Source organism: Dendrobates tinctorius, unplaced genomic scaffold (assembly GCF_039654945.1).
Source record: "Dendrobates tinctorius isolate UK_male_01 unplaced genomic scaffold, ASM3965494v1 ptg000159l, whole genome shotgun sequence".
In the NCBI taxonomy this organism is placed as follows: Eukaryota; Metazoa; Chordata; class Amphibia; order Anura; family Dendrobatidae; genus Dendrobates; species Dendrobates tinctorius.
The window spans coordinates 7076190-7097978 of NW_027361826.1; the positions used below are offsets into that span (position 1 = coordinate 7076190).

At 42.1% G+C, this 21789-nt stretch overlaps 1 protein-coding gene across 1 annotated transcript in view; it reads right to left on the reverse strand.

The window, feature by feature from the left end:
* Positions 1-8244: 8244 nt before the first annotated feature.
* JOSD1 (Josephin domain containing 1) overlaps positions 8245-21789 on the reverse strand; it is a 33924-nt gene continuing 20379 nt past the window's right edge. The window contains exons 3-5 of the mRNA XM_073549465.1: positions 21501-21629; positions 17994-18188; positions 8245-9356 (exon numbers count right to left, since the gene is read on the reverse strand). Coding sequence (XP_073405566.1) covers positions 9257-9356; positions 17994-18188; positions 21501-21629 — 424 coding nt within the window. The 3' untranslated portion in view covers positions 8245-9256. The remainder of the gene's footprint in view (positions 9357-17993; positions 18189-21500; positions 21630-21789) is intronic.

The window sequence follows — 21789 nt, forward strand, 5'->3', positions numbered from 1 at the left end:
GTTCAGGGTGGGACGAGACGAAGCAACGCAACTGATCGATCGTTCTATCTGGCGATTTTATCAACTTCAGCCAAAAGGGGTTCAGCCTCCATGTTGTCCTATTAGTCGATAGCCCATATTTAAGCTTAAGAACAACCGGACTATGGTCCGAAACCCCCCTGTTGCCATGTTCAATACTATCAACCCATATTGCTAGGCTGCTGGATCCAAAAATGTAGTCTAAACGGGACAGAGAGCGTTTAGTGGAGGAATGGTAAGCATACTCCCTCGCCTCAGGATGACGTATTCTCCATAGATCCAGCCACCCACTACCCGCCATAAATTGAGATAGCTGGGAAGCAGCCAAGGGGAGGGTCCCACTCTGTACTCCATCGCCCAGTCTCAACCTATCCAGATGATTATTTCATAACCAAATTAAAATCTCCCATACAAATGACGTGGGCATCCAGGTAATTCAGGGCGAAACTCAATGCCTTCTGGATAATTGACATGTTGGCCGGAGGAGGGTTGTAAATACACAAAATAACATATTTCTGAGAGTTGATCAGCGCATGCACAAACACAAACCGTCCTTCAGGGTCTTTCCGGGCCTCTCTGATCTCCCACCGAACATCTTTATGTATTAACAATGAGACTCCCCTCGAGTAACTAGTGTGAAAAGCATGTATAAACCACTGTACCCACAGCTTCTGCACACACCGAACCGTATCCCTGGTCAGGTGTGTCTCAACCAGAGCCACAATATGAGGGCGATATTGTCTAATTTGTGAGAACACCTTGATTTTTTTTTTCGGGGGGGTTTTTATTCCTCTAACATTCCAGGTAATACAAATCAGCTCAGAACCCATTCCCGCCTATCCGAATGTTGCATCGCGGTACCCAAACAGAGTGCAGAGATATCACCTAGAGAATAAAATTGGCATTGGCTGCGGCATTTACCTAAATAACTACAAAAACTACAATCCTTGAGAAAGAAAAAACAAAACAGGAACCTATTATAGGAGCATAGTCTCTCACCCCTATCAAAAAATAAACAAGGGGATACCATCACTGCACACAGTGTCCGGTATTGTTGGTAATTGGATACTCGCCGAGAGAGCTCCAATTATACCTTTACTCAAAAGGATCTCAATCAACAGTCGCCATATCAGGGTTCCTTCGCTGGGGATCCCACGTGGGATCATAGCCACTTAGTTGCCTCCGCTGGATCAGTGAAAAACACGGAAGTACCTCCGTGAACAACTCGGAGCCGGGCCGGATATATCATTGAATACATAATGTTTCTGTCTCTGAGCCGCTTCTTAATCTCGATGAACTGTGCCCGCTGCTTCTGCAACTCCATGGAGAAGTCCGGAAAAATAGATATTACAGCATTGTTAAACTTGATGGGACTCTTTAGTCGTGTGAGGCGCAGAATGGCATCCCTGTCCTTACAATTGAGGATGCGTGCCAGTAAGGGCCGAGGTGGGGCTCCCGGAGGCAGGGATTTTGTAGGGACCCTTTGAGCCCTTTCAATAGCAAACACAGAGGAGAATTTATCTCCCAGGGAGGTCCTCCAGAAACTGCTCTGGGTGCTGACCTTCCGAGCGTTTAGGTAGACCAATAATGCGGATATTATTTCGGCGCATCCTGTTTTCCAAATCGTCCGCCTTTTGCTTCCAAGCATTCATAGAACCCGCCACCTTCGTTAACTTGGTCTCCATAGGCGTAATGGTATCATCTTACACCCTTTTTCCACATGGACATTCTGCTGTTGTGTGCATGTTTTCCTGTGTGTCTCTTCTCAATTTTTATTTATTTAATCTTCTTGGCACAGTGTTGCACCCAGTTATCATATTCATGTCATATTTTCCATGGTTCCCACCTATATACATATAAAAGGTCTCAGACCAAGCACACTTAAAGTCCAGATGCTCAAGTCTTCTCCAATCATCCGTTGGCATCTCACCCGTGGGTGGCAAGGTTGATTAAAGCGATACAGAAGACCTAATATAAGGCGATCTGTGCCCACGTGGGAATTAAATATAGCCCTTAACACCCTTTGTATAAAAAATTTTTTAAAAAAAACCTTACGTGGCCGCAGAGCACACAAGTAGATCAAGAACACAACTTTAAGACAGCATTCTTAGTGGCCATTACCACCGCCAAAAGAGTAGGGGAGATCCAAGCCCTGTCCATTCGGGATCTGTACCTCCAGATTCTGGATGATAGAATAGTCCTTAAACTAGATCCGACCTTTCTGCCCAAGGTAGTGGTGTCTGTCCAGAACTTAAACCAGGAGATAATCTTACCCTCCTTTTGTTAACATCCAGAAGGCATCCCTCTTCCATGCTTGGACATTAGGCAGGCGGTCATCAGGTACTTAGAGGCCACTCGGAGTTGGAGGCAGGATTCTGTTTGTTCTGTATGGGGGCAAAAATAGGGGGAAGAAAGCTTCCAAACACACTATAGCGAGGTGGATTATTTTGGAAATATCCCTAGCGTACAGTTCAGAAGGGATTTCCCCTCTGGAAAACCTAAAGGCCCCCTCGATTAGAGAAGTCTCCACCTCCTGGGCTGAGAGAGTGGGGTCATCAGTCGAGCAGATTTGTAGGGCCCCAACTTGGGCCAGATTGAACACATTTTGTAAACTCTATAAATTGGACATGTTGTCAGGTCAACAGACTGCACTTTGGAAGGAAAGTTCTCCATGCAGTGGTCCCACCCTAAGCAGGTACTTTGGTATTCTCCTTGGTTTTGTCAGGAGGGACATCCTGGAAAATGGGTACTAGAACTACCTGTAATTAGGTTTCCAGGAGTCCATCCTGACAGCACGGTTAGTTCCCTCCCTGATGATTTCCGATTACTATTGTGTCTTAACATTGTATGGGAATTTAATAAAAATTTGGTTGCATCAAGCCTGATGTGGTACTTGGAAAAGCACTGAAGGTGGTGGGTAGGAGGAGCCCTTTAACCTCTCGCGTGTTTCCTGAATACTGGCCCTATAAGGATGAGAAGGACGATCTCCATGGTGCCGTCAGGAAGGACATCCTGGAAATATTACTTTGACACCAAATTTATCATTTTCACGAGAGTAATAGGAGAAAATGGAACCCAAAATTTGTTATACAATTTTTCCTGAAAGCTGGGATACCCCAAAAGTGGTTGAATATCACTTACAACATGGCTCAGATGGGATGAAGCACCATTTGACATTTTGAAGGGCAAAACGTTGTAAACAGAGCCTAAAGAATGATTAGAAAGAAAAAAAAAAAAAAAAAAAAAACCACCACACTAAGGTTATGTTCTTACTTTATTTTATATTTGGATAACAAAATACATTTTCTCTGTAAACAAATAGCACAGAAAATAGCATAAAAAAATTCAACAATTTATATTTTCTGTTTCTGCGCTCCATTTTCAGACTTTATTGAAAAAAAAAAATATTTTTTTTTTTAGTGAAGTTCAACTTTTCCAGTCTAGACCATATGTGTTGTAAGCTGTAAACCATTTACCATGAAGACCTAGCCTTCACGGAAACATTTAGATTTGTGAATATTATTCTTTGCAATCATGATAGATATGCATTATTGCTACTTATGTACTAGAGGGAGAATCAAACTGAATGTGTATGTTGGATTTTTTTTGGGGGGGAAACCACATGTCACTGTCTATACATGTGCGACTTATTATGCTTCATATATTAGTGACAACACACCTTTTTACTGTAATTTCAAAATGTAATAAATTGCACTGTAGAAATGTCTATGGAGCCCTGGCCCAAGCCAGTTAAGAGGATTTTTTTGGGTGGTACAAATAGATTGGGCAGTACTCTAACACACCAGTTCCTGCAATGATAAAACATAACCAGCAAAACATAGCACGATACTTAGCAGCCTATAGTACACAGCTGCTACTGAAGTTTCTTACCTCAGCTGGAAGAGAAATTAAGCATAAAAGAACAAAACCAATGTACAGTGGGAAAAATATTTGATCCACTGCTGATTTTGCAAGTTTTCCCACCTTCAAAGAACGGAGAGGTCTGTAATTTTTATCGTAGGTACACTTCAAATGTGAGAGACAGACTCTAAAGATAAAAATTAGAAAATCACATTGTATGATTTTTACATAATTGAACTGCATTTTATTACATGAAATACTGTAAGTATTTGATCACCTACCAACCAGCAAGAATTCTGGCTCTCACAGACCTGTTAGTGTTTCTTTAAGAAGCCCTCCTACTCTGCACTCATTACCTGTATTAATTGCTCCTGTTTGAACTCATTACTTGTATAAAAAGACACCTGTCCACACACTCAATCACACTCCGACCTCTCCACTATGACCAAGACCAAAGCTGTTTAAGGACACCAGGGGCCAAATTGAGGACCTGCACAAGGCTGGGATGGGCTACAGGACAATAGTCAAGCACCTTTGTGAGAAGGCAACAAATGCTTGCACGATTATTAGAAAATGGAACACACACAAGATGACTGTCAATCTTTCGGTCTGGGGCTCCATGCACGATCTCGCCTCATAGGGTAAGGATGTTTCTAAGAAAGGTCAGGAATCTGCCCAGAACTAGACGAGAGAACCAGGTCAATAACCAGAAGTGAGCTGGAATCAGAGTCTCAAACATCACGGTTAGTAACACACTACGTCGTGATCTATTAAAATCCTGCAGTACATGGAAGGTTCCCCTGCTCACACAAGTACATGTCCAGGCCCGTTTGAAGTTCACCAATGACCATCTGGCTGATGCAGAGGAAGCAAGGGAGAAGGTCATGTGGTCAGATGAGACCAAAATAGAACTTTTTGATCAACTCCACTTGCCGTGTTTGGAGGAAGGAGAACGATGAGTACAACTCAAAACACTATCCCAACTGTGAAGCAAGGTGAGGGAAACATCATTCTCTGGGGGTGCTTTTTCTGCAAAGGATTCAGGACCACTGCACCGTATTGAAGGGAGGATGGATAGGGTCATGTATCACAAGATCTAGGCCAACAACTTCCTTCCTTCCCTCAGTAAGAGCATTGAAGATAGGTCGTGACCTGGACTTACTGCATGAAAATGACCAGAAACACACAGCCAGGACAACTAAGGAGTGGCTCCATAAGAAGCATTTCAAGGTCATGAAGTGGCCTAGCCGGTCTCCAGGACTTAACCCAATAGAAAAATATTTGGAGGGAGCTGAAACTCAATGTTGCCCAGCAACAGCCCCAAAACCTGAAAGATGCGGAGAACATCTGCATGAAGGAGTGGGCCAAAATCCCTGCTGCAGTGTGTGCAAACTTGGTCAAGAACTACAGGAAAAGTCTGACCTCTGTAACACAGGTTTCTGTACTAAATATTAAGTTCTGTTTTTCTACTGCATCAAATACTTATTTCATTCAATAAAATACAAATAATGTAAAAATCATATGATGTGATTTTCTGGATTTTTATTTTTAAATTCTGTCTCTCACAGTTGAAGTGTACCTACGAGAAAAAATTACTGACCTCTCCATTCTTTGAAGGTGGGAAAACATGCAAAATCAGCAGTGTATTAATTACTTTTTTCCCCACAGTATAACTGAAAACAAAAACCAACCATTACAACAGTAGTTGTTTGCATAACGCTATCCCCAATTTATAAGCATTGGTGATAAAGACCTTGCAGATGAAGGCTGCTGTGTAACCATGGCCTGTACTTCAAGATCAAACCAAACTAGTCCAAATACATTTACAATAAGTTTCTGCTCAAAAACCATTCCTTGGTTTCATTAATAGCAGCACTGAAAGACGTTTTTCTAAATCATGTGTGCTAACAACATCTTATCAGTTACGCTAACCAATAACGATCACTTTATCAGATTTTGCAAGAACAGGTGTGTGGACAATAGAAAATTATATACTAAAACTGATGATTTAAAGAAGACCTCTTCCCAGATAAAAGAAAAAAACTGGCCACTTTTTAATGTAATGCCTAGAGTTGAGCGACTTTGGTCGGATCGGGTTTCGTGAAACCCAAATGAAACAAAATGACTCGGATGAAACTGGTCCGACTAGGGCAAAAAAAGTCGGAGTTTCGTCCGAAACCCGACGCCAATGCAAGTCAATGGGAAATAAATCCGCTCAATGCCGACTTTTATTCCCCATTGATTTGCATTGGGGTCGGGTTTCGGACGAAACGCCGACATTTTTTGCCCTAGTCGGACCAGTTTCATCCGAGTCAAATTTTGCTTCATTCGGGTTTCACGAAACCCGATCCAACCAAAGTCGCTCAACTCTAGGAATGCCCCCTTCTCTCCTGAGTATGCCAGTTTTTGATTTTCTAAAATCTGCCATACGGTTCCAGGGATATGAGCCTTGTTACAGATTGCCACTTTTAAAAGTCTTCCAAGGGGGTGTGGCTCACCAAATTCTTTAGGAGGCACATCTTTAAGCTACTCTCCATAATTACCCTGTAAGCCACGCCCTCTTAAAAAGACCATAAAAAGTGGCAATAAATAAAGAGCACATCTCTGGAACGGCATGTCGGCTTTAAAAAAACACTAAAAAATACTTACTCAGGGGAGCAAGACAACAAAAATCAAATAAAAATCCTGGCCACTTTTCACCTGGTGACAGGTCACCTTTAACTGCTGGAAACCAATTAAGACACCTTAAGTATTTTGCCTCTTAAAATAAACTAAGCGTTGACAGCATTTCCTTGCAACAAAAAGTGATGTTCATACAGCATCAGTCATTAACACAGATTAAGACACCACCTAAATCACCTTCCCTAGGCTTTGTAGACTTGTGTTTGTCTGCTACTGCCCCAGTGAATCAGAAAAGCAATTTTACAAATAGTCTTGATTAAAAATATCTTACTGATAGAGCTCCTCTGCAAACCACTATGCCTCTATGGATTTTAGGCAGCGAAACAATAAGTTATGTTACTGGTCACTGCAGTTACTGGTTGCTCCACTCCGTCTGCCCCCCCTATACCTGCCTACATACAGACAGTGCAGGGGTCAGATAGACGGACTCTGCAGGATCACATTAACAACTGGGTTTGCAATGTATAACCAAAGAGACAAAGTTTTGCAAATAAGATGCATACACAAAAAAATTGCTATATTAGTAGTGTCGTCCAATAACTTATATAATCTAATCACAGGATAGGTGAGCAAGGTCTGATCACTGGGGCACCCCTGCTAGAGTCAACCCCCTTGCTTCTTAACTGCTTGACCACCACGAGTAGGAATCTGAATAGGGCTACATTGGATATTCTCGACTGCCGTTCCAGCTTAAGTCTATAAGACGACAAACAGGTGAGTACTTAGATCAAGTTTTTCATTGGCCCCAATGGGTTAAAAGAAGCATCAGGGCAGGGTCAACCATCTTCTCTTTAGCCAAGCAAAATGGTCCGATTACTATGGTCAGAGTGGCATCAGTTTTTCCTCGGAAGTGGAGAAGGTGGTGGGAAAATTCTATCCCTCCATTGTTAGTCCATGAGCAACAAAAAAACCCAAAAACAATGGACCAATTTTTTTCACCGTGCTGCGCTAATTTTGATCAGACACTTGGAAGAAATTGGAAACCTGTCAGATTTTAATCCAAGGACCATTCGTTGCGAGGAGAAAACTGGACATGTGCACAGCACCACAGAATATCATAGTTTTCATGGATGGCTTTCATACCTAAGGGTAGCACTTGTCCGAGAAAATAGGAGGTGTGCTTAAGCCCTTAGGGTGCATTGCTCAATGAGCTGGGACTCCGCGATTAGATATTTTCACCTATACGGTAGAACAATGTGGGGCAGAATCTAAGAAAATTCGCAAAATCCATCTACTCTTAACATTTACATCCACTGGAAAAATCTATAATATGGCTACTCGTGTGTACGTACTCTGTAAGTGAAGACAGCTTGGTTTACCAACAAAATACTGGCTCTAATGCTACATTCACAAATCTGCGCGTCACGGTCTGAGTACTAATGTATGGCCTGTCTGCCGTGGATCTCCTGACCCAAACCTGACAACCCCATATATATACCTGTAACGCTATCAATTTTGGATCAGTAGACCCGCGGACGGTCCGTACATCATGGTCCGCAAACAGACCGTCACACACGGATGTGTGAACGTAGGCTAAACATTAAAGTTGCTTTCTTGTAACAGCACTTACTTTGGTCAAAAATCTCGTTTTGTGGACAAAAATCCAGCTGTTCCTTGTGCCAAGGCGTGGATAGGTAACACTTAGGTCTGATTTACCTACATATGAAATAATACACAGATATGTCAGATAAGTAGGTCTCTTAAATAGGCAGCTTACCACATCACAAGTGATGAGGACTGGCAAGAAGGGTTTTTCTTGGTGCAGCAACTGTACAAAGAGAATGGAGGACACCATGTTCCACATTTCGTCCTCTTTACCCCCCACACTGCAAAGCTGGCACTGATTGTGGGACAGGTAATCGGTGTAAACAGACCTGTAAACAGACTTACTTTTATCCTCCGTCACCACATCTCCTTCTAGAAGGATTTTCATAAACATGTTCAAGTATCTGAAACAGGCCATATTTTGGCTGCACATGTAAACTCCCCTGATTGCACCATTAATTCTGTCCCGACACGGGGGTAACGGCTGCATATATGGGACTGTGCTATTTACACTCACCAAGTCATGTCCGGATTTTCAGAATTCTTAAAAAAAGAGCACTTAATAGTTGAGAACAACAGCGTAGGCGTTTAGATATCGTGCATACAATAGTTTGGCTCAGTTTCTTTATAAATGTCACAAGATGGTACATAGATTGAAAAAAATATATCATGTTTACTGGTGGGCCAGTTGTTAACATTTGATAGCACGCAGTTGCCCTGTAAAACGGACAGCATAAATCCATAATGTTGAAAAAAAAAAAAAAGAAAAAAAAAAAAAAAAAATATATGAAGATTGCACTGTATAGCTTCCATTAAAACTGGTGTGCATGGGCTTATTCTTAGTCTCGCGTACGGACCTATGCCACATGGTTTCCACTGCACGCTCAAGAAAATACTGAAAATGAACAAGCCTCTTCCGGCATCCATACAGACAAGAGAATGTAACCTTTGGGTTACTGCTGGATATTGCACAGTCAGATACAAAAAAGAAAATGCCCAAGGGCTCCACTTCATCTGATTTTTTTTTTTTTTTTTTTTTGGAAGAGACCGAATTCCACCATTAACAGATTGTCAACAACAGGTAATAAAACTGTAGTGAATGAGAAAATTATAATAATGATAAAAAAAAAAAAAAAGTCACAAGGATGTTTTACAGATCAGTCCGCCAACGCTGATGAACTTCAACCTCCTCTGGCACTACCAAGAGCAGCTCGCAGTTTTTGCCCCTTAGTTGCTGATGTAAAAAATTTCTGTCAAGAGAAAAATCAGTTGATTAGTAAAATAGTAAAAAATGTGGCAGCTTGTTTGTTAAAAAAAAAAAGTGATATGTTTCATCACAGTAGCTTAATGCAAAATAGAAAACATACAAATTTGTGAGCTTCTGGACATGACTGGGCCAATCAATGGAGCACATTCATAAAGGACATCACACTGGGCCAAACTCAGCTATACTGTGTTAGTTATAACCAGGCACCGCTCTGCTGCAGAGATCAGGGCACTACGAGAGGACGAGTGCTGCTGTTAATTTTTGTAATGAGATAGAGTATACTTCTGCTATACCACATTAGCTCTGATTGCACAGCGTTAATATAGAACGCCTGCCGATTTTTAAAGGAACGTGATCCATCCAGTGATGGAGAAGGACAAGCACCGGATCCAGGTCAGAAATTAGATGGTTTTCCATATCAACGGCTTCCCCCCCCAACCCACAAAACAAAACTCAAAAGCCTACAAGACCAGAAAAAGTGTAAAATGTCACCCTCCTCCTCCCTGCATCTCCAACACAAGGGACTTGCCTCTGGAAAGAGCGTGCAGGCGAGTTGGGACTCTACAACCTAGAGAAAAATTTACACAGTAGCAGATAGAGGATTTATGCGTTAAGGTGAAAATATGCTCCCACTGATCTTTCGTTAGAGAATGACCCAAACCACTTTCTCATTGGGTTTGAAAACTGGTTGGGTTGGGGGTTCGATAAGCAAGGAGTAGAAAAAGGATAAAGTGTGTTTTAACGGTCCTGTATCCGAAAACGCAATCTCAAAATGCGCCTTGATATTACTGTACCCAGGTGAGAGAGGGTACAGAGAATGAGAAGGCATTCCTTTGAAGGCCAGATATGTCCATCCCCAAAGTGAGACACTCTGAAGCAAGCCCCATTTATCCAAGCATGAAAAACTGTCGCATTTTATCCCCAGGGGAAAAAGTGGATCACCCAAAGTAGGGAATATAGAGGAAGATAACTAAGGTAAGAGAACGAACCGTGGGATGAGCATAGCAAGCAACAGTGGCCCCAATCGTGGGATAAGAAGTTTGGTGAAAATCCTAACAGAAGTCAAACCAAGGAATAGCTGTCAAAGGGATATTAGTAAAGCATTGCTTGATCCCAACCCAGTTTCTCTCTCTCCCATTCTTATACCAATCCAGAATTCTAGAGCGGCGAGAAGCTATATAATAGGATCTGAAATCGGGCAAAGCTATGCCCACTGAGGACTTTGAACAATTGAGCGTTTTTCTGCTGAAACAGAAGGTTTACCACACCATATGAACTTGGCTTGAACGGAAGCAAGACTCCTGAAAAAGGACGAGGGACCCTCAATCGATAGGGCTTGAATGACATACAGGATACTCAGAAGGATGTTCGTCATAAAGATTGCATTTCTACCAAACCATGTAAAAGCATTACTCATCCAGCTTGAGCAGTCCCCCTGTACCGATTAAAGAAGTGTAGAGAAATTAAGAGAATATGGCAAACTTCTGTCTCTATCCTTAAATATTTTATAGCTGAATTAGCCCATTTTAAGCTGAAAGCACTTTTCGGAGGCACTAAAATGGAGGGAAAAGTTTTAATGTTGAAAGCCTCAAATTTGGAGAAATTGATTTTAAAATTAGATAGGCCATTGTATGTATGGAAGTCTGCCATCAAGTTTGGGAGTGAGGTGGCCGGATTATTAATAAAGAAAAGCAGATCATCTGCATAGGCAGTGATCTTGTAAGAAGAGCCGCAAATACAAGGGCCCTTAATATTCATGTTGGACCGGAGCCTTTTGAGGAACGGCTTTAATGCAAGTATGAAATTTAAACGAGATTGTGGGCATCCCTGATGTGTACCACTGCGAATAGCAAATTCTCGAGACAAGACCCCATTTGCCTTTAGCCTGGTAGTTGGCTTGGTGTACAGAGCAGAAATCCATGGAAACAGGTTTGACTTCAGGCCTATACTACAGAGTAATTGCCAAACTGGGGAGAACCCCAAATAAACCCTCCCTAGAAGACCATAAAATTTAACTTATATTTCTATTAATTAAAATAAAGAATATACAAAAGGGCATAAAACGTTTTGTCCCTAAACTGTCTCAGAAGTCTGCAGTACCTTTATGCCGTATTGCTGCTAATTTATATTTATAAACTGTATTGCACCCGGTATGCTAATACATATTGGCAGAATAGCACAACAAATTTTAGCAGCAGCGTCCCCCCAACATGTTTCACCACGCCTACGGCGTCATCAGTGGATAAGACATAGGCTTGTCCCATCCCCTGATGACGTCGCTAGAGCGGTGAAACATGTTGGGGGGACGCTGGTGATAAAATTTGCTGTCCTATTCTGCCAATATGTATTAGCATAGCGGGTGCAATGCACTTTCACACAGATGGGTCTTTTCCTCCCTTATGAAAGAGTGATATATGAGCTCATAATGAATCCCCCAGGAAAGAGGGACAGCCAAATATTGCATTGAAGCAGGAAATTAGATGAGGAGAAAGATACTCTAAGAACTATTTGTTGTAGGGTAAGAAGAGCCCATCCGGGCCAGGGGCCCTTCACAGACTTGGACTCTCATGACTGTCTGTAATTCCCCTTCAGTTAAGGGCAGCTCAAAAAAATCTGTGTTGGTGTAAGACAAAGTCAGTAACCCAGACTCTTATGTATGTTTGAATGTGGGACTTGAAGTCAAACTTTTGTGTTACCGGATTATTTTAATACACAGAGTACATGGAGAAATAAAAGCTTTTAAACGCATCGGTAATGTCGGAAAGGAAATGTTTGCGTTGTTACAACTGATAAAGGATAGAAGCAACTTACGTGTTGGATCTCTGTACCCGGAGGGCTATAGCTAATTACTTGCTGCTCTTATTACCATGCTCATAATAATGACGACTACATTTGGAAAAAAAACAGCTTTTGCCTTACATAAAAGAGTAGAGTTCGGAGTGACTTGCGTTTAACCAGCAATGACTCATCTGTTAGGGAACATTTGTGTGATCTTTCCAGGTCGCCAATCTCCCCGAGCAGACAAGCAATCTCCTGAGTGTGTTCACGTTTTATACGGGCCCCATGTTTAATAAGAACCCCCCCCCCCCCGACCACGCTCTTGTGCCTCCCACATCATTCAAGGGTCTGTTTTCACAACAGAGTTAACAGCAAAGTATGTGTTGAGAGACTTCTGTAGGTCTGACTTCACGATGGGGTCATCGAGAAGAGACACCGTCAAGCGCCAGTGGCCGGTACCGTTTTCTTCACCAGCAAGTTTTATATGAAGGAGGCTTTTTTGTAATATTAGGGGGGGCAATCTGTCAGTCATTACATGTCACACTGCCAACACCCAAGTTAATTTAAACTAATCTCTGGAGGCAGATTCTCAGGGTGATCAGTGTCCGGCCAATAGATCTTAACAGCTCACTTACATTTTTACATATAAAACATGGACATCTTAGGAATAAGATGACTGCACATATCAAGTTATAATTTTATTCAATTTCCTATAGACTGTCCAGGAGGGTTAGGTTAATTCTACTGACAAATTCCCATTAATGACTAAATTACACCCTACATATGAAAAATGTACTTGGGTTACTCATATACCTGACTATTATTCTACAAAATCCAAGACTTTGTGCAAACGTACTTCAAAGAATTGCTGTGAAGGCAGAAGGTGGCCACACTAAATATTAAGTAATGACTTAAGACCTTTTTCCCCCATTCGCTTTGCATTTTGTAAATTGGTAAAAATAAACCATTGACACCATTTTATAAAGCATTCTTATTTTGCTGCATTTAATTTCACACCTGCCTAAAACCTTTACACAGAACAGTATATCTACATTCCTCAACATTGAAAGTGCAACACTGAGAAGGGTGAGTTGTGGAACGATGGAAATCACAGGTTAGATAGACAGCTTCATTCAGAAGTTGTGGTCACAAGATGGCGGATCTGGATCAAAGCGGCTCTGATAACAGTGGCTGGTAAGTAAAAATTACTAAAGCCAAGGTACTTATCGTATATACTCGTGTATAAGCCGACCCCCCTTAATTTTGCCACAAAAAACTGGGAAAACTTATTGACTCGCGTATAAGCCTAGGGTGGAAAATGCAGCAGCTACTGGTAAATTTTAAAAATAAAAATAGATACCAATAAAAGTAAAATTAATTGAGACATCAGTAGGTTAAATGTTTTTGAATATCCATACTGAATCAAGAGCCCCATATAATGCTCCATACAGTTCATGATGGCTCCATAAGACGCTCCATACAAAATATGCCCCATATAATGCTGCACAAAGGTTAATAATGGCCCCATAGATATATATGCCCCATACGCTGTTCCATAAAGGTTATGGCCCCATAAAATGCTCCATAGATTATGCACCCATAAGATGCTCCATAGATTATGCCCCCATAAGATGCAGCTGCTGCAAATAAAGAAAAAAAAAAAAATTACATACTCACCTCACCTAAGATATTTCACCTGTCCCCGGTCCAACGCTACTTGCCGCTGTCTGCCAGGTCCTCTGTCAGTGACTGTTCAGGCAGCAGAGGGCGCGACACGCACCAACTACGTCATCTCGCCCTCTGCTGCCTGACCGTCACTGACAGAGGCGGCAGACAGTGGCGAGCAGCGTTGGAACGGGGACAGTTGAATACTGCATATACTTAACCCCCTCCTGGCGCGGTCTCTGCAGCCCCCCCCGCTTCTCTCACGGTCTCAGGCTCCTGTGTTCAGCGGTCACGTGGTACAGCTCATTAAAATCATGAATATGCGCATATTCATGACTTTAATGAGCGGTACCACGTGATCGCTGAAGGGAGGAAGGGAGACTGTGGGAGAAGCGGGGGTCATTATGATCTGACACCCCCACCAACCCCCTGGTATATGACTCACGTATAAGCCGAGAGGGGGACTTTCAGCCCCAAAAAATGGGCTGAAAATCTCAGCTTTTACGCGAATATATTCAGTATATTAGTTGTACCACTCCAGTGGTGAAAAGAAAATAATGCTGCAGTGGTGCTTTAATGGTTGTACGAATAAAATTTTGCCATGTTGAATGCACTTGGCTAAATCATCAAGATCTGCTGCTGGCAGCTCACTATACAATTGGTGACCAATGATGTCCCAAATGTGTACAATGAAAAACATGCCCGGAGACACTGCAGGCCATGGTATCATGTTTATCTCTTACAGGCTGCTCACAGTAAACGAGCAACATGCGGTCTGGCGTTGTGTCTCCTGGGGCACTTTGGAGAAGTGGCGGCACAAATGGTCCCACAACCAAATCAATGTAACGCAGAGTTATTGTACGCGGAATGAAGACTAGAGGGATCTGGCTACAGTACATTATGCCATCTGTCATACCATTAATAGTCCCAGAATCAAACATGTCAAGGTGTTTAAAGCATCTCAGTACACTCCAAAGACATACTGATAGGGAATTTAGATTGTAAGCCCCAATGGAGAGAATGCCAATGATGTCTGTAAAATGCTGTGGAATTAATGGCGCCATATGAGTGAGTAAAATAAAATGTATTTCTGCATGTGACACTAACACTTGATAGTAGAGTTGAGTGACTTTGGTCGGATCGGGTTTAGTGAAACCTGACTGAAACAAAATTTAAGTCGGATGAAACTGGTCCGACTAGGGCAAAAAAAAGTCGGAGTTTCGTCCGAAACCCGACCCCAATGCAAATCAATGGGGAATAAAAGCCGGCATTGAGTGGATGAATGTCATCTGCTCAATGCCGACTTTTATTCCCCATTGACTTGCATTGGGGTCGGGTTTCGGACGAAACTCCGACTTTTTTTGTCCTAGTCAGACCAGTTTCATCCGACTCAAATTTTGTTTCAGTTGGGTTTCACGAAACCCGATCCGACCAAAGTCACTCAACTCTACTTGATAGTGAATAAATCAAGACGCTTGGAAAAATGTGTTTCAGTTTTCAACCATTTGCATATAACATCAGAAATGAGAGAATAATGTTGAGTGGAATGGAGTTCTACAAATAAATAAATCAGAATGCACCAAAATTTGGACTTTATTATTCGCCTCTACAAGGACTAGCAAAATGTGGCCGTTAGACGTCATTTTTTCTGACCATATTGGTTAAAAAAAAAATTCTTATACTAACCTTACCACTCAAGTCTCCAGACTCTCTGATGCTTTATGCTACCAGTCTGGTCCTTGCCACACATTCTGATCCCCCACGGCTCGCAATGGAATGCTCACAGGAGATCATGAAGACAAAGTCAACTTCCAGCTTGCTTGTGCAGCACCTTCCGGAATGCCGTGGCAGTCAGAGGTTCGACAGTGCGAGAGGCCCAAGGATTCCATCACAAGTGACAGAGAATCAGAGGATGCACCGGACGGGTGGCAGTGATTGCTAAGATTTTTTTAAAAAATTTTTTATATATGTTTATTATGTTCTGGGGTCTAGAGAGAACCCAGAGTATAATCAGGGAGGTTACCATATATACTCGAGTATAAGCCGAGATTTTCAGCCGATTTTTTAGCCTGAAAGTGCCCCTTTCAGCTTATACTCAAGTCATTGTCCCAGGGGTCGGCAGGGGAGCGCGGCTGTCAAATCATACTCACCCCCTCCTGGCGCGGTCTCTGCAGTTCCTGCTTCTCCAATGGTTTCTGGCACCGCAGCTCTTCCTGTGTTCAGTGGTCACGTGGTACCGCTCATTAAAGTAATGAATATGTGCATATTCATTACTTTAATGAGCGGTACCACTGAACACTGAAGGAGCTGCCGGTGCTGGAGACCATCGGAGAAGCAGAGACTGCAGAGACCGCGCTAGGAGGGGGCAAGTATGACGGGGAGGACGGGGGGAGGCATGCGATATTCACCTGGCCCCGTTACACCGCCACGGTGTCTTCCGCGTCCTCTGGCTGTGACGTTCAGGTCAGAGGGCGCGATAACGGGGTTAGTGCGCGCCCTTTGCCTAAACAGTCACTGCAAAGACACGGAAGATAGAGCGGCGCACGGCGGTGCAAAAGGGACAGGTGAATATTGCAGGTGCCGGGGGCCTGAGCCAGCGGTGACACTGACACCTGACCCCCATAGCACGCCACTGTCCCTGTCTGCTCTGGACACCGGCACCTAGCCCCCAGCGACGAGAGGTGAGCATGTCATTTTAAAAAAAAAAAAAACGCAACAGCAGCATATGGGGCATATATATGTATGGGGCTATCAACCTTTATGGAGCAGCATATGGGGCATATTATTCTATGGAGCACATTATGGGGCCATAAACCTTTATGGAGCAGCATATGGGGCATATTATCTATGGAGCATCTTATGGGGCCATTTATTAACCTTCGTCCAGCATTATATGGGGCATATTTTTGTATGGAGCATCTTATGGGGTCATCATTAACCTTTATGCAGCATTATATGGGGCGTATTTTGTATGGAGCATCTTTATTTTTGAAATTTACCAGTAGATGCTGCATTTCCCACCCTAGGCTTATACTCGAGTCAATAAGTTTTCCCAGTTTTTTTGTGGCAAAATTAGGGGCCTCAGCTTATACTCGAGTATATACAGTAAATTCGCAGAGAATAACTTCTCCGCAAATCGAATTTCAAGGGAAAAACCTGCATAAAGAGAGAGTTTGAATGTTGCCTGATCAGCTCATCTTCCTATATTAGCATGTCTAGCCATCATGTGATTTCCATAATTCCACGACTTTTTCTTCTTGGTGTTGCAATATCAATGTTGAGAAATGTATAAAACACAGGCCCCCAATTCATCAAGATTGAAATTCTTCATGCTGGTACTCTGTTAATTACTCAGGAGCGTTGGACAAGTGACGTGCACCTCTGTGTACGCCTCGTCAGAAATCTTACTTCAATTGGGGACTGTAGTAAGATTTGGGGTGTAAGGAACATCCACAACTTGTCATAATTTTGACAAGCAGGGGTTACAATCTCCCCATCCCTCTCCAGTATACCCACTTTGTCGGAGCTGGGCGAAAATGACATGAGAATGCCATAAGATGCAAAATTTTAGTTCAGCCTTGTGTTGTGCCAGAATTTAGCAACTTTTCAAAGCTTTTTACTCCAAAAATCTTTCATCAATACGTTCCACAGTATTTAATTTTCGGCACAGAGGACCTTTTCTTTTTGTCAGACTTCCTTGGAGGTGCAAGGTGAAGTCATGGGTAACATGCAAAACGTAACAAAAATCTCAAAATCTGAAACCTTAACAAAGGTTGATTGTGCACATGTATGTTTTGTGGTCCGCATGTCTACTTATCCGAACTAGCCAGCATCGTAAACATATACAAGGCTGCCAAATTCAATTCAGGATGCTGCAGGCAGTCAGTGCATCACGGCCCCTGTTTGGACTGCGAACTGTGGATATGTGAAGTCAATAAAAAGGAACTGCTGCTGAAGCACTCATTTTTTGGCTTTGGTATCAGCAACAATTCATTCTTTTTGGTTTATTTATTTAAGGCATTGATGAAGCTAATGATTTTGTATTCTAACACAGCTTGTAAAAATTTCATGCCAAAGCTTGTTCTCTTATTGGGCAAACACTGGCGAAAACAAAAAAACACTGCTCAGATTCTGCTGGGAAGCCAGGGTTACATAGATGACTAACTATCCAGCTTACCTTAGATCATCGTCATTTCCAATCCTCACAGGCCTCTTTAATTTGGAGTCTAGGTTGAAATAAGTGCCACCGACCTCACGTACACATATCCAGTGCTGCCTCTTAAGGGGAAGCTTCAGGGGTCCCCAAGAGAGACTGGATGGAAGATTCATAATGAATCCAGTAACATTAGAGAGTGAGATCAAGCCAACATCCCTACAGAGAGAGTAAGAAATAGAATCAGATAAAAAAATACCATAACATATATTTGATACTCTGACATCCAGAAGATAAGGCAAAAATTTTATTACAAAAAAAATAAAAAAAAATTACAAAATTCTTGTGTTCAGCATACTTAGGTGTGTCCTGATCCGACTTACATTGGTAAATCCCATCATAAGCACATACACGAGTCATAAAATTAAATCATAGCGACACGGGATTCAGGAAAATCCCTTATAACATCGACAGTAATTCTGATCTTACGCCAGTCTGAAGGCCCATATACAGCAGGCGAAATAAGTACTGAACTTGTCACCAATTTTTTAAGTAAATAGATTTCTAAAAGCTGCTGCTGATATGAAATTCTCACTAGATGCTGGAAACAACCCATCCAATCCACAGAGTCAAAGGAATCAAACCATAGATGTCAATAATTAAGCTAATTGTAAAATCTATAAAGCCATCTCAGTTTTCATCATAGATTAAATGGAGCAAAATTCAGCACTATATTAAACTCCATATGACCTCTGCATCGGGGACCCTCCCTCTGCTGCAAACAGGTAATTAAAGCTGGTTATTTGATGGATCGGAGACCAGGCACAGCTGAAGGAGACGCGATAGGTTGTCTCTACCAGCCATAAATTTATCAACCTTGGCCTTAATGTGACCAGAAAGGCAAGCAAACTGCTCAATTTCAGACTCCAATATGAATACTTTGATTTATAGAATTGACAAAGAAATGACCGATATGAGATACATATTTTTGACGTTGTGACATAGTGGTGAACTAGACACATCATCGTACATCATCTGCCGATTTCGTCAGAAGCTCCAAATTAATACTGGTCAGATTGATGACAATATCTACGTCATGCTTCCTATTTATGGAAAGATAAAATTATGATAGCAAATATGGAATTAATATCTCCCGGCTGGGACCTCCAGGGACCAACATATTGTAAAAGCTGGGGATCCCATAATTTTTTAACTCATTTCTACCAATGGACGGAATTTTACGTCCGATGGCAGCACCCCCACTCTGAGGTGGGCTCCGGCTGTGAGCCCGCATCAAAGCCGGGACATGTCAGCTGTTTTGAACAGCTGACATGTGCCCGCAATAGCCGCGGGCAGAATCGCAATCCACCCGCTGCTATTAACTAGTTAAATGCCACTGTCAAACTCTGACAGCGGCATTTATCAAGTGCTCCCGGCCATACGGCCAGAAATGCGCTCACTGGTGACCCCCGTCATGTGATATGAGGTCATCAGTTCGTCGTCATGACAACCAGAGGTCTCCTTGAGACCTCTATGGTTTTTGATGCTGGATTGCTATGAGCGCCACCCATACATACGTTTTCGGTTTCTGTTCTTTGGAGCTATGAGTAAAAACTAGAATTTGCAGGCCTGTGGACTAGTGCTATGTATTTAGGACAAAGAATAAAGTAAATGCTAAAAAGAACACCCTTCCTACAGTGACGCACAGTGGTGGCTTGGTGATGCTCTGGGGCTGCTTTCCTTCCTTTCACATTGGAAACCTGCAGCGTGTGGAGGGCAAAATGAATGCAATGAAGTATCAGGAAAAAATGTCATGCCTTTTGTGAAAAAGCTGAAGCTTGGATAGTATTGGCCTTTCCAACAGGACAGCGACTCCAAGTAAACCTCTAAGTCAACCATGGCTTGGATTAAGATGTCTCTGAATAATCTGCAGTAGCCGTCACATTCACCTAACTTAAATTCCATAGAAAATCTTTGATTTGACTTCTAAATTGTATCATGCAAACTCAAGAACATTAGTGAACTGGAGGCTGCTGCCCATGAGAAATGGGCTAAGATTCCTAAGGAATTCTCCTAGAAGTTGGGGTCTGGCTACACATCATATTTGCAGCATAACAAAACGGCCAAAGGGGCTCTACAAAAGATGCTTGTCTTGAAGAGGATGAATCATTGTGAGACTGTAAAAGTAAGTAAGTGTGGCATTTTCTACTGAATTTGGAGAAACACTTGTTCTAATAATTCTGTTAATTCAATTGTTCTTGTTTTATTGGTATATTGCAGAGCGTGTAAAGACTGCAAGTTAGGTTTTTTTAGCAAAATTTACAATGGGGATTGAACAATTTTGATTTTATCTCTATAGAAATTCAAATTCCTGATATCACATTTTTTTTGCGTAAATATTCTATAAAAAAAAAAAAAGTTGTAAATGTGCCTTACAACTGATTATCTGTAGGGCAAATCATCTAAATGTATAATAGTAGTGGTTTGGCTACTTAAAAAGCACAAAAAAAAAAAAAAAAACCTACCTGTGAAATATGATTAAATGAATGAATGAACTATCAACACGTGAGTGTCGGGGTTTCTTTCGGCTTCATTTCCATTTCCCCACATGCACCATCAGAAGAAGAACGGAGTGCAGACTACCCGTGTACTGTAACTGATATACTGACTGTCTCTAACCTGTGGCTCCAACAGGACAGGGGGCCATGATGTCTCTTTACTCGGACCTTCGAATGGCTGCAGCAGTCCGTTGACTAGAGCGGGAAATCATCTGCGACCCACCACAGATCAGATGATCAAGCAACATCATCTCCTCTCCTGATGGCGGCCACAGCTATAACCATGTGGTTAGAGCTAGTGAGGATAGCTCAGCTTAATACTCTATAGCCTTACATTAACTTTAAATAACTTTTTTTTTTCCTTAGGAAAGTCGGTCACCCAGTTGACAAAATGTAAAAGAAAAAATACATATAGCAGCTATGAAAATGCACATTCTTTCTCCAATACTCCAGCGTTGTAGACCCCTTGGTACGCCTCCAGTGAAGCCATATGGTAGTGACAATTTACTATTGTAGCTAATCAATGACAACACAAGAACCAGCAAGATATTGGCCCCCTTCCTGTACTGTTGGCCTGAGTGTAAAGCCCCTTCAAATGCTTATTACGGTCACACCTTACTTGAAGTATCTCATTGGGGCATTGTTGAGAAACCCATCCTTGCAGTTTTAACTAAGTGCAGCAGGATGGGCACGACACTTCCAGATCTGCGGTGCTCTCTCCCATGGTAAGTTATCCCCTAATTATGGGAAGACCTCAACCTTAGTGCTCTTTCTGCGAGTCTCACTTCGCTGAATGTGACAGTATCTGCCAGTTGGGAACATGATCTTACCAAGCCCTAAAATCATTGCTCCAGCAACTAGGTCATTGTCTCCGATACTTGCTAGCGAGCGTCATACCGTACAGTACTGGAGGTCACGATGCTTTATAGTGGGGTGCTAATGTACAATACAAGCACTATTTATACACAGTTACCTTCTCTTATCCCACCAAACCGCTTCATAACCCTTTGTCTGCAATGCTGCCATAATTACATTAACGTCATAGTTTCCATTTCCCAACATGTTTTTCTTATGTGGAGTCACCAATGTATTGGGGGACAATCTGCAAAGAATCACAAACATGAAAGAAATTTAAAGGAAATAATACAAGTATTATGCAAAAGTAAAAACGTAAACAAAAAAAACAATAAGCCAGATAATGGAAAAATGTGAAAAAACATCCCCAGTGAAAAGCAACAATACATCCCAGAGACCTGTGCACA